The following is an 11,915-nucleotide window of genomic DNA, read 5'->3' on the forward strand; positions in this document are numbered from 1 at the left end:
AGGATGTCGAGATTTTGTTGGGCATACCTGTCAACGGGCGACCAGTGACTGGCACTACATTGATTGATCCTGATGATTTGTGCCTTCGTCTTTTGGGTGAAGCTCCTGGGGAACGTGATAAGAAAGGGGGAAGGTGAAGTTGAAATGGTTATGTGATAGGTTTAACGGCATTGTAGAGGATGGGGCAGCTGCAGAGGTGGTTGCGCGCCAAGCACGGGGTTACTTGTTATTGTTGCTTGGGGGAACAATTTTTGCTGACTTCACGGGGGGTTTTGTGCACTTGTCTTACCTCCAATTATTGGAAAACTTTGATTTAGCTGGGGAGTATAGTTGGGGCAGTGGTGCATTATCCGTTTTGTACCGTAATTTATGTCATGGGGCTAAGATTAAATCGAAACAGATAACAGGATCGTTCGTACTTGTGCAGGTTTGGGCTTGGGAGCGGTTCCCGTATCTTCCCCCTGGACGTAGAGGGAAACTCACCCCTCAGCCCGGTGCTCCGCTTTTAGGACGGTATGTTCATTTCATTATTAATTGCTTTAAAGACAATGAAAAATGATACAAAATAGATGGGAACATTATGAGAGAAAATTATATTCCCTATGTCTGAATTGTTTGTCTAATTTAATAAATGAATCTAAATAAGGGAACACAATCAAAATGCAAAAAAAATGGGCAGCCAAAATGGCATGAAGCTTTCTTGTTACTTCCTTAAAATTGAACCTTAAATGCCTGCAAAGAACCTTGGCATTCACTTTAACTTTTTTCCAGTTGTCATGTACATTTACTAATAATGCATACAGTTACTTATGTTAAACTTGAATAATGTGCAGTTGGGATGACGACTGTCACTCCCTCGATCTGTCGAGGACGTCCACAAGTAAATGATTTAGAAATGAGATGGATATGATGGATGAATGGCTTAAGGGGCAACCATCACAGAAACAATCTTGTAGCTTGTGTGGTGGACATGGGCATAACAAGCGAAAATGTTCAAAGAGGGGAGAAGCGTCATCTTCAACAGCAAATATATAACTTGTAATGTTTAAAACTATGCATCTGCTTAACTTTTCAATTGCTAAAATGGATCTGTAGCTTGTAATTTTCAGTTTTTATTTTATTTCATGGAAGTTGTTAATGAAGTATTATTATTAGAACTATGTAATGCAAAGTTATGATGGTTATTAATTTTGTAGCGCTTGAGTGTTCGATTGTTAAATTGCCTATTAAAATAACAAAATTAGTATCACATAATTGAAGGGAAATTAACATTATAATGAGAATATATGAAATAAATTTGAGAAACTTAACTATATTTAACAAGTGATAATTAGAAATTTTATTTTGAATGCTGTACGAATTTATTAAGACTGAAAAATGCAATAGGAAATAAAGGCTGAAAAAAGTTACATGAAGATGGTTGAAAAAGCTGAATCATATGAGGCTCAAAAAGGCATTTCATGAATGCCAAACGGTTTGACTGATCGAAAGAGGTAGCGTTAGTTGAGATGACGCTACTTCATTAAGTAGCGCTTATTCAAATAGTGCTATCGATTGGCTAGCGCTATTTAAAATAGCGCTAGTCCAGTCCACCGTGGCACCGGGACAGCGCCACATGGCATATAGCGCCAATTGGAGTAGCGCTAGTTGGGTAGCGCCACTTCAAGTGGCGCTACCGACTAGTTATAAAAATAGTTTGAAAATCAGAGTACTTCGACCAATTGTTTAAAAAAAAGGATTACTTTCATAAAAAACTCTCATCGGGGATAGGGCCTTTAAGGAATTCCACCGTACCGCTTGGGTGGAGGTAAGAACGTAGCTCCAAAGGGATAAGGCAAAGGGGAGGGGCTGTGTGATCAATAGGACCTAGAGCGAAGTTCTCTGTTACGTTTGGATAGAGGAGAGAACGTGGGCCCCAAGTTTTTATGCCATGGATGGCGGCGTTGGCCGTGCGAGGGTTGTTTCCGAAACAAACCCCTAGTTTTGGTGGATTCGCTATCATCTTCCTCCCTAGTAAACAGAGGGCCATCGTCGAGAGTTGAGTTGGTATGTCAGAACACAACTGTTTGCGGCTAGGGTTTATGGAGTATATATTCAGGTCTGCAGAAGTGGGATTTTTTTTTTTGGGTCGTTAGATTAGCCGCTTAAAATCTCAACCATTAAAATAGGGCGCTGCTATTTGCAGCCCTTTATTTTTTCTCATAGCCCACTACATTTCAGTAAATGATTGTTGAAAATCATACATAACATTTCGGTAAATAGCTGTTGAAAAAAAGATTATATTTCGGTAACTACATGTCGAAATATGTTTAACTTTCGGTAAACAACTGCCGAACATACATTTTCGGTAAATAGCTGTTGAAAAAAATATTATATTTCGGTAATTGGATGCTGAAAATATATCTTAATTTCGATAACTAACAGTCGAGTATAATTGAAAATTTTTAACGGACTATGAAAGAAAATAAAGGGCTGCGAATAGCAGGGCCCTTGAAATATTTCAAGAATTGCAACACGGAGAATTATCACTTTGACCCCTTGTGCTTTTGAGAATGAATCACTTTATACACTCATACACTTCAAAAAACCAACACTTACCACCCTTGTACTTGGACTAAAATGAAAACACGGATATAACGTTAATAAATCTAGTGAAAAGTCAAAGTTACCCCCTTACAAATATTCAAATATAACAGCACCGCCTCTATCAGTTGATCATGTACAGGGTCGGCCTGAGACTGAGAAGACCGAGTTTGAGCACCTATAGGCTCGGCATCTGGTACCTTGAGATGTTTGGTCTCGGTCACCTTGTGCTTTACATCGAGCTTTTGTCAGGGATATCCCTTATAGTGGTCTTGGCCATGGTGTGTGAATGACCATGGTCATGGCCATCAAAAGCGGGCATGTCATGACCGTGGTGAGGTGAATGTGCACGGTCATAACCGTGCTTAGCGTTCTTGTCAGAGTAACGATGGTACCGATCGTTGCCCTTGTGGTGGTTACGGTCCACCAGTGCTTTGTGATTAGCTGTCTTTGAAAGGTCATGGTAAATTGAGTAGGAGCTTTCCACAAGCCTCTCGCCAAGCCCATCGTGGAAGGAAGGCTTGTGTTTTTCCGTCAAATCGACCCAACGAGAGTGTTGTGGGCTTTGGCTCCAGTGTTGGCGATGGTCATGCTTCTTGACCGCCACCTTGCCAATATTCTGGCCGTTGAGACTGATCGACCACCTTCGTGCCGGGGGGAGGGGGTTTGGTAACGCCCCATGTGAGAACCATCGGAGTGATTATGAAAGTCAACGCGAAGTTTGAGGACATCCTCAAGAGCTCATCCTTCAAGAGGATGTGGTCCTCCATCTTCTTGATGTAGGCACGAGCGTGAGCGTCTTTGGTCAGAGCTTTCGGGATGGCGTTAGAAGATTCAATTGGCAGCTTGAGGGCCATTCCCCTGGCCGACCCTGTGAATACCGGATTTTGCCCCACCTTTTATTTCCCTACTCCCACGAGTCAAGAACTTCAGCCCTCAGCATGCTGACGTAGGTAGTACTTAAGAGGAGTGAACAACTCTTGGTAAAGCACAAAAAAAGCCCGCGAATTCACACGATGGAAGGTGCTGCTATCATCCAAAGATAGTGAGGATTTGAGTTAGACGAATCCGTCTCTATTTATACCTGTTTTTGGCACCACGGATCGGGCTAGCCGTGATTGGTATTTTTTATTAACTCCTTAATTAATTTGGGCCGAGGCTGGGTATTTGAGCATGGAATAAGTATTGGGCCATGGGGATTTATCGTTTGGGCCCAGGGAACACGCAACCCATGGTCACGGTTTGGCCCACGAAGCAAGGCCCACGGTTTTTTGGTCCATGAGAAGGTGATGATTTGACTTAGGGAGCAAAGACCATGAATGTAGGGGAATTGGTTATGCTGGAGGCAGTTACTTCTAAAGATCAATTGGCCATGTGTCACGTAGGAGCACAAAAAGGGGGAAGTGGGGTGATATTTTACCAAGGCATGGGACACATGTCAACGTATGAGAGACCCACTACCCATGATCTAACTCAAGTTCTATTAACCTCTTAAAACTGCCCATGATCAAGCATGCATGAAAAGTGAAGCAATCATGAGACACATGTCAGCTAATGGTGCAATGCAGAATTTGGATTCAGGCCTGAATCAGCATGTTGCAGTGCCTATATATAGCAGAATCGAAGATGAAAAACGGGTCTAATATCAATCAAAGCTCAACGCTTACAACCAAATCGAAGCATACTTTCCTACTTTCAGCAAAGTAGTTTATCGAGTACCTCCTGCTCAAACCACATTAAAACTCACTTCTTCAAGTAGTTTGGATTTTTACTTTTCTTGTAACCAAACTTTATTATCCCGGAATAATAAAGTTCACGTTTCTACGTCCATTTCCTATACGACTAGGAAATTTTAAGTCCACGACCGTGTGGTAAACAATGAACCACATTGTGATCTTTAACCTTTGGGTCACACTCAATCGCTCTTACGTTAGAAGTCAAGATTCACAGGAATTTTCATCAAAAGTTAGGCGCTACAAGTCTTGGCATGCCCGCGCTCAACGCATTCACGCCTTTGCCAAAAACGAGAGTTTTCGGTCTCTCAAACCCCAGTACACATCCAGACCAATGAAACAGAAGATTTTAAAAGTTTCAATTTGATTTTGCAGTCCCAGATAATCACAGTTTCGTTAATTTCATTCAGATGTCCAATACTAGAAACTATCCCATTTTCTACAACAATTTCGCAAGCTTTATTTTGCATATAGAGTTTTGTACAATCCAAATTTACATGATGTGGCTGCTCCTACGTAAACCAGCAATGAAGCTCCCCACTTCTATTTCATCTCTGTTTCTTCACTTTCACAGGCCCTCTAGGAATTTTTCTGATATACTCCTTATCAAGCTTCTTGTATGTCTTCTTCATCATACGGAAAGTTCGGGCGAGAAGGTAATCAGCCTCTTCCTCGTACTGATCGTACAAATATGGCAGCGTTTCCAAACAGAGGCAGCCTTGACGCAGAGATTAAACAAGGTTGAGGAATTAGCCAATGCCTTTGTTAAAAATAAAAGTAACACGATTCGGTAGATACTAACCGAAGAACAGGAGGTTCAAGCTGCTGATGTAGTTCCCAACGGTTGATAGTATCCATAGGGTGACAACTACCTGAAAATTTTCCATTCAAATATTGGACAACTAGGTTGAGCTGGTGGCCTAAAGGTTTAAAACTTTGGTGCAATTGTATCATAAGTAGAAAATCAAGCAGAAGCCGAACGCATTGGCTTCTGCATTATTCAAATTTTTTTTTTTCCTGATTTACGTAAGTTGTTTCTGAAAAAAAATTGCTATGAAACCCTGCACCAAACAAGGAGAATGAACCTAATTCGATTCGGGTTTTACCAAAAGGAATTGTCCGAAATCACTTCCACGTGCAACATTAAAGAAGATTGATAAGAAAGCCTCTAATTTTGCGCGGCAAAAGGCAGCGATTTCTCTGACCATGGAGCTATCAGAGAGAGTCTGAGGGATCCTGGGAGGAGGCCTGAAAAAAAATTTACCCAGAGTATATCAAATTCGATTCGAACATTTGAGAGGAGAAAAATAACTTACTCTACTCGATTTTATAGTAGAGAATATTGTTACCATTTGAAAATGTCGGCAACCTTATCCCAAACGAAGATTATGACCATTGCAAAGATGATTGTGTGACAGAGCAATGTCAAGAAATTGTATCCGATAACCTCGAATAGATACCACAGTGCCCCTATCCCAATCAGAATCGCAGCAGATAATGCTTTGTCCTTCCACAAGAGCACATCAGCAACTGCAAAATTCAAAATCTGATTGTCATTACTCTTGTTCAATTGAAGTTTCTATTAGCACAATTGCTTCAACTATCGGGTCGCCTAGTCCATCGCTTAAGGTCCGCTAAAAATGTAGTCTTACCTAAGGCCCTGTCGGCAAACGTTCTGCAATTACGTACAATTTCGACGTTATTGTGGTGTTTTCAATAGCTTAAGGTCCGCTAAAAATGTAGTCTTACCTAAGGCCCTATCGGCAAACGTTCTGCAATTACGTACAATTTCGACGTTATTGTGGTGTTTTCAATAGCAGTGGGATGATATAACAGTTGCATCGATACGTAGTGGAAACAAGATGTAGCGCTCATGAGAATTTTAAAATCATTACCAGCAACACATGAAAAAAAAACTCAATGTTGACATTGTTTTCTTGGTTGGCTTGATTTTTCACATATATAAAGCCGCGGAATAGGAGTGATGAGAAGCCTAAACAAATTGCTGTGAAACGAGTAGATCACCTTTTCCTCCGCCAAGGATATCCCGCATCGGCCTTTGACGACCGAAGGGCTTGGCCTTCGCGATCCTATCATCATCTGAATCGGAAGAAGAAGAAGTAGTATGCGGCATGGTTACTTTACGAGGTATATACGAAATGTGTGCTGGTAATTTCCGAAGGAGAGCCGCGCTTTTTAGCCGTTTATACCACCGTACTGGTAGGGGGAGTGTTTATAAACCATGTCGAGATCCTAATCTTGGTGTCTAGGAAAGTCATCGAGAGAAAGAAAGGGATGGCTTTTCATTAGCATTTTCCAAGGTTGCTTTGTCCGTCTGCTAGCTGCTATGAGAATCTCAGTTTATTGAGATGAGAAAGTTTGCTAAGGTGATAGGAAATATTGCACAGGTTTTCTAGGGAGCTTGTTACGTACCAACAGATCCTGTCTCTGGCGCCTTTCTAGGCAAGAATCTACGTGCCATAGAGTGCCGGCCCCAAAGTTGTTCAATTGAGAATCTATCTCAAGAGTCTTTAACAAGTGTTTTCCTACTGGTACCGGTTTCCTACTGGTACGGGTACCAGAAAAATACCTGGTACCGTTTCGGATTTATCATTATTAGTGTTATTTTTCTACATAAAAGAATTTATTAGTATGATATACACATTTATTAAAAAGAATCGGGTTTTTGTCCGGTATCGTCCGGTATTTATCAGTATCGACCGGTATTGTCCGGTAACGGAAGCATAAAAGAAATTTAAAAGAGTAGTCCAGTATTGACCGATATGGCTGGTACTGGCTGGTATTTGAGGTGTAGTAGTGTAACGGATTTAGACAATACCAATACGGTACGGGATTCGATCATAACTTGGTTAGTGAGTGAAAATATCATTTATATTAGGTTGTTGCATATCAATTTTAGTTTTCTTTTGGTAAATATGTTGTTGCATTTTTGTGTAATGAGATTTTAGGCTCCCCGAAAAACATTGTATTTTGCGATGCATAAGCAACTTTAGTAGCGGCCAAAATAATTTGCGATTGGTGCTACTCACACTGTCACACAGATCACCTACATGCATATATCGTGCATAGATTTATTTTGTGGGGCCTATCTCAAATCTCACAAAGGTGATCTGAATCACTCATTTTTAAAAAAATAGTTTTTTAATGGTCCTGTAAAAATAAATTCAATTTGATAGCTGTAGGTGTTTTTTCATAATTCGTAAGGTGAATCAGTCAGTTTCATCCTACGAATTTTGAAAATGTACCTACCTAGAAATGTACTACCGACATTTTTGATTGAGTTCATTTTTACAAGGAGTCTTAACGAATTATTTTTAAAAAACCGAGTGGTTTTGATCATCTTTGCATGACCTGAAGTTGGCCCAACAAAAACCTTATGTGCAAGATCTGTGCAAACACATGTGTGAACATACTTTTTCATAATTTGCAAGTGTGTGATGGGAAAAAACAATGTTGTTAACCTCCAACCATAGACTTTAATAGCGGCCACGATGTAGCATATCGGTGGAAGGTAGCGTTTTTCGACCCTCCAACAGTTTTGCATCTCGATCGGTACATTGGTGTTACTAGAAATTCACATCCGTATCAACCTATTCCCGATATTTATTCATTTGTATCCAATTTTTGGCCCGCTTCACTGCAACTAAGGCCGAGGCCTTTACGGCCGCTTGAGCTGCTCTACCATTGAAATAAGGTTAAAATATTTGCGACTGCTACACTCAATTTCGATCCGTCAAGTATGTTACTTCTGCAACGGCTACACCACTAGAGTTACCGTTATGTGGTCCGCTAGCTAATGCTATTTAAAACCTTGCTTCAAGAGGTGGATGTACTTGTGGTGGATTCTAGATTTTTGTGAGTCTCTAGTTTTTATTAGGTGGTCAGCCAAAATAATTTGAATAACCCATTAAGACAGGCATCCATCCATAGCAAGGTCTGAGGGGTTCAATATCCTGGATTCAAAAAGTGTACTGCATGCTACATATTTTATTTATAGTTTGATTTTTTTTTAATATTGTCTGGACAAGATCAATCACACAAAGTCGGAGTAAATGAAAATTCTTAAATTTGTGAGTTAGATCATATAGCTCAACACAAAAAAAAAAAAAAAAAAAAAACTAGGCCAAGTTTTCAATCATAGTGCATACACAATTTTTTGAAAACATTTTTGTTCACTGGTGAGCTAACATTCTGCAGCCACCATTGCACAAAGAACTAAGTTTTATAAGCATAAAACAGAACAATAATTGAAATTTGAAATTTTTTGGCAATTAAGGTAGTCGCCTTTCCCAGTCCCTCCTCCGTTGAGAAACTAATTTATGAAACAATGATAACACGTGGCGTGCTGATGTGGTATTACCAGCCCGTTTATGTTTGGCTGCATGTGCCCAAGGTTCTGAGGCAGATCTGGGAACGATGACTGATAAGTGGTCGGTGACAATACTTTGGCTCGTCACGTGGTAATTATTTCAGGAAATCCTTCCTCCTCGTCAAGACAATACTTTGTCTTACAAGCACCGCTACTTGGTGCTCCGAGGTCCGTCCAAGAGCACTGTAGGGCACATGAGCTCACTCCGTGAATGCACCAAGTGGTAAAGCACACCCTTAAATATAATTTTTTTTCTTCTCAAAGAGTCAAATGAAGTTGCTCTTAGTGAGAGAGAAAAACAAAAGGTTTCTTGATTTGAAGTATATATATCTCACTAATGACCTTAATATAAATAGTAAAATTGACAAGTGTAATTTGCCTTTTCTCAAGAAAGTGGCCGCATTTTATGAAAAAAAGTTACAAATATTATACTACTAGTAGTTGATTGAGTACTGACAATAACAGATGCACGCGTTGGTACGTGGATTGTTTAGTGGAAGGGATCGAGTGGGTGGCCAAATTGATTACACAAATTACAAGCCTAATTTGTGAGCTAGTGATCAACTTATCACTCAGTTTGACAATGGGAGCCGAAGGTATTGCATAGATCCGCGTGTGAGAATTACTTTAAGATTCCACTTAAATAATCTGAATCGTTTTTTAATTTAAAATAAATTTTTGAGTTGCTCCAAAAAAAATAAGGTCAATTGGACAACGTGCGGTAAGCACTTAATGAATGTTTCAATGCTTCATAAAAAAGCAAGGATAAAAATTAATATCAAATTAGTGAGCAGCTTAGTTTATTTGTATGAAATCAGACTCCAATACGCTGATCTGTGCACCATTAATGGATTTCGTCACTACCCATAGAATTATGGCTTATCATTACACAATTTTTTTTCCCAAAAAAAAAAATCTTATCATTGCAACCTTAATGGGACTGAACTAGTACTTTTCTTCGTCTGTGTCATTGATCCTTGATAGTAGGGCTACAAATGAGCCGAACCGATTTTTACCATGCTTAAGTTTGTTTATTAAGTTTTTAATGAATTTGAGCTCGTGCTAGTGAAAACTTAACGAGTTAAGCTCGAGCTGAGCGAGTCTTGGCTTGATTCGAGATCAAGCTAGTTCACGAGTCTTAACAGGCCAACAACACACACACACACACACACACATATTTCCTTGCATAAGCCTAATACAACCAAAAATATTTTGATTGTGAAGGTATATATCTTTTATTTTCCTATACTCTATAAGAAAATAATCTCAATTTTAGAATAATAACAACATGCAATGTGTTTTTGTAAGAATCCTACATGAAGGTATCAAAATGCTAATGCTAATTGTGGTAATTAATGTAAAAAGTCTACTAAGTCTTGACTTGCGAGCCAACTCGAGTTGAGCCTCTATTGGCTTGTGCTCGACTTGATAACGAAACGAGCCTAGAATTTAAGTTTGAGCTTGTTTATTTATATCTCGAGTCGAGCTCGAACGAACTTTTACTGAGTCAAGTCTCGAGCGGCTCGTTTGCAGCTCTGTTCATTTGCAGCCCTAGTAATGAGAAATGATTTCCAAAGAAAGTTATGGAGACACCACATAAATGGTATATACCTTTTGACCTATGTTATGCATTTTTTTAACGATTAATGGTTTTATTTATATAAAATTTATTAAAGTTTTATATCTTTATCCGTCACCATTTTTTTTTGTAATATATTATTCTCTTTGACCAACTTTCTTGCATCATCGACTATTCAGATACTGATGTGTTGGTTCTCTGGCTCCACATAACGAATTTATATGAGAAAGTGGAAAAAAGTAAATATAAATAAAACGTAGGCAATAGTCAATTTTATGATTGTAGATGTTTAAGGTGTCAATTAGGCCATGACTAGTACAGGCACGCAGGTTTGAAAGTTGGCACGACACGATACAAATAATATGGTAAGAATTTTTCTTGCAATTTTCTGGTTTTGAAAGACTTGATTGGACAGGAGCATGACACGTGACAAATTGCAGCGTGTCTACAAACTCAGACGTCAAATTTTTCTAAATGACGTACACGATAATGGCATGACACAACTACAAATGAGCCGCGCTAAACAAATTACTCCAAAACAAGTTCAACACTAGCCTTCCGCGAAAGGGTGAATTTGATACCTTTATAGATCCTTGATCTCGTTCTAATAAACTTAGATCTTCATATATTCAGAGACTTTAGGGGGGGTAATACAGCCATGATTAATAATAACAACCAAACATTGTACTATAATTGGAAATACCACCAGAATTAACCTGACAGAGTCCACTTATTCATTACACTACAATTTACTCCCCACACAATTACCTGTATCAGGATCACCAGAACATAATATAAACTCTACTCATTCCTCCTCTCCATGAGAGAGAGAGAGAGAGAGAGAGAGAGAGAGAGAGAGAGAGAGAGAGAGAGTCATTCTCTCTGGATGAGAGATTTGTGGGGGCCGGGGATGAAATATTCTAACACTTGGGGATGGGAACCCCACAAGTGGAAGCGACTTTCTTGGCATTGGGAGAAGTAACGAACTTCTTGAGGTTGGGGTTCTTAATGTACTGGCAAAGGCAGGGCTTTTGCTGTTTGATCTTGGTGCAGCAGAGCTTCGAAGGGGGCTTCCCTGACGTGATCGCGGTCACGCATGGACTCAGCTCTGTTGGGGTGCATGTCACAGCCATTGACACCTCTGTTTCACACGCCAAAACCAGAAACACCACTAGTACTACTCCCATCACCGCCATATTGTATGATGCCTTCATTTTTTTTGACGAATGGATGCCCAAAATATGAGAGAGAGAGAGAGAGAGAGAGAGAGAGAGAGAGAGAGAGAGAGAGAGAGAGAGAGAGTGGATGCGTGGTGTATTTGACTTGGGTTTTGTCTCAATTTATAGACAACTCTTGAACCAACCGAGCTGGTCACGAGTAGCTTGCGGCTCCGCTCGATTCGTCTAGTAATCGAGATAAACTCGAGTTTAATTTTAAGCTCGAATAGTAAACGAGCCGAGCTCAATACACTGAAGGTCGGCTCTCTCAAAAATTAAGGACTCGGTTTGCTTACAAACGAATCGAGCTCGAATTTTATGCTCGTTTAGTAATGAGTCGAGTTCGAACACTACAAAGCTCGACTTGTTTGCACCCAAAGAAAAAGGGGCAAGTGACCCGGGTAAAGCGAAAT

The 11,915-nt window shown here is 39.8% G+C and overlaps 2 protein-coding genes across 2 annotated transcripts; both read right to left on the reverse strand.

Moving 5' to 3' along the window:
* Nucleotides 1–4,678: 4,678 nt before the first annotated feature.
* Nucleotides 4,679–6,663, reverse strand: LOC131310609 (reticulon-like protein B9). Its single transcript, XM_058337728.1, has 5 exons — nt 6,342–6,663; nt 5,666–5,846; nt 5,423–5,564; nt 5,119–5,188; nt 4,679–5,034 (listed from the first exon to the last, which is right to left on the reverse strand). Exons 1-5 carry the CDS (start codon nt 6,448–6,450, stop codon nt 4,865–4,867), a joined length of 672 nt encoding a protein of 223 aa, XP_058193711.1. The 5' UTR covers nt 6,451–6,663; the 3' UTR covers nt 4,679–4,864.
* Nucleotides 6,664–10,841: 4,178 nt separating this feature from the next.
* On the reverse strand, nt 10,842–11,595 carry LOC131310610 (non-specific lipid-transfer protein 2-like). The gene has a single exon (XM_058337729.1). It carries the CDS (start codon nt 11,497–11,499, stop codon nt 11,206–11,208), a length of 294 nt encoding a protein of 97 aa, XP_058193712.1. The 5' UTR covers nt 11,500–11,595; the 3' UTR covers nt 10,842–11,205.
* Between the last annotated feature and the right edge of the window lie 320 nt (nt 11,596–11,915).

Source organism: Rhododendron vialii, chromosome 12a (assembly GCF_030253575.1).
Source record: "Rhododendron vialii isolate Sample 1 chromosome 12a, ASM3025357v1".
Lineage (NCBI taxonomy): Eukaryota > Viridiplantae > Streptophyta > Magnoliopsida > Ericales > Ericaceae > Rhododendron > Rhododendron vialii.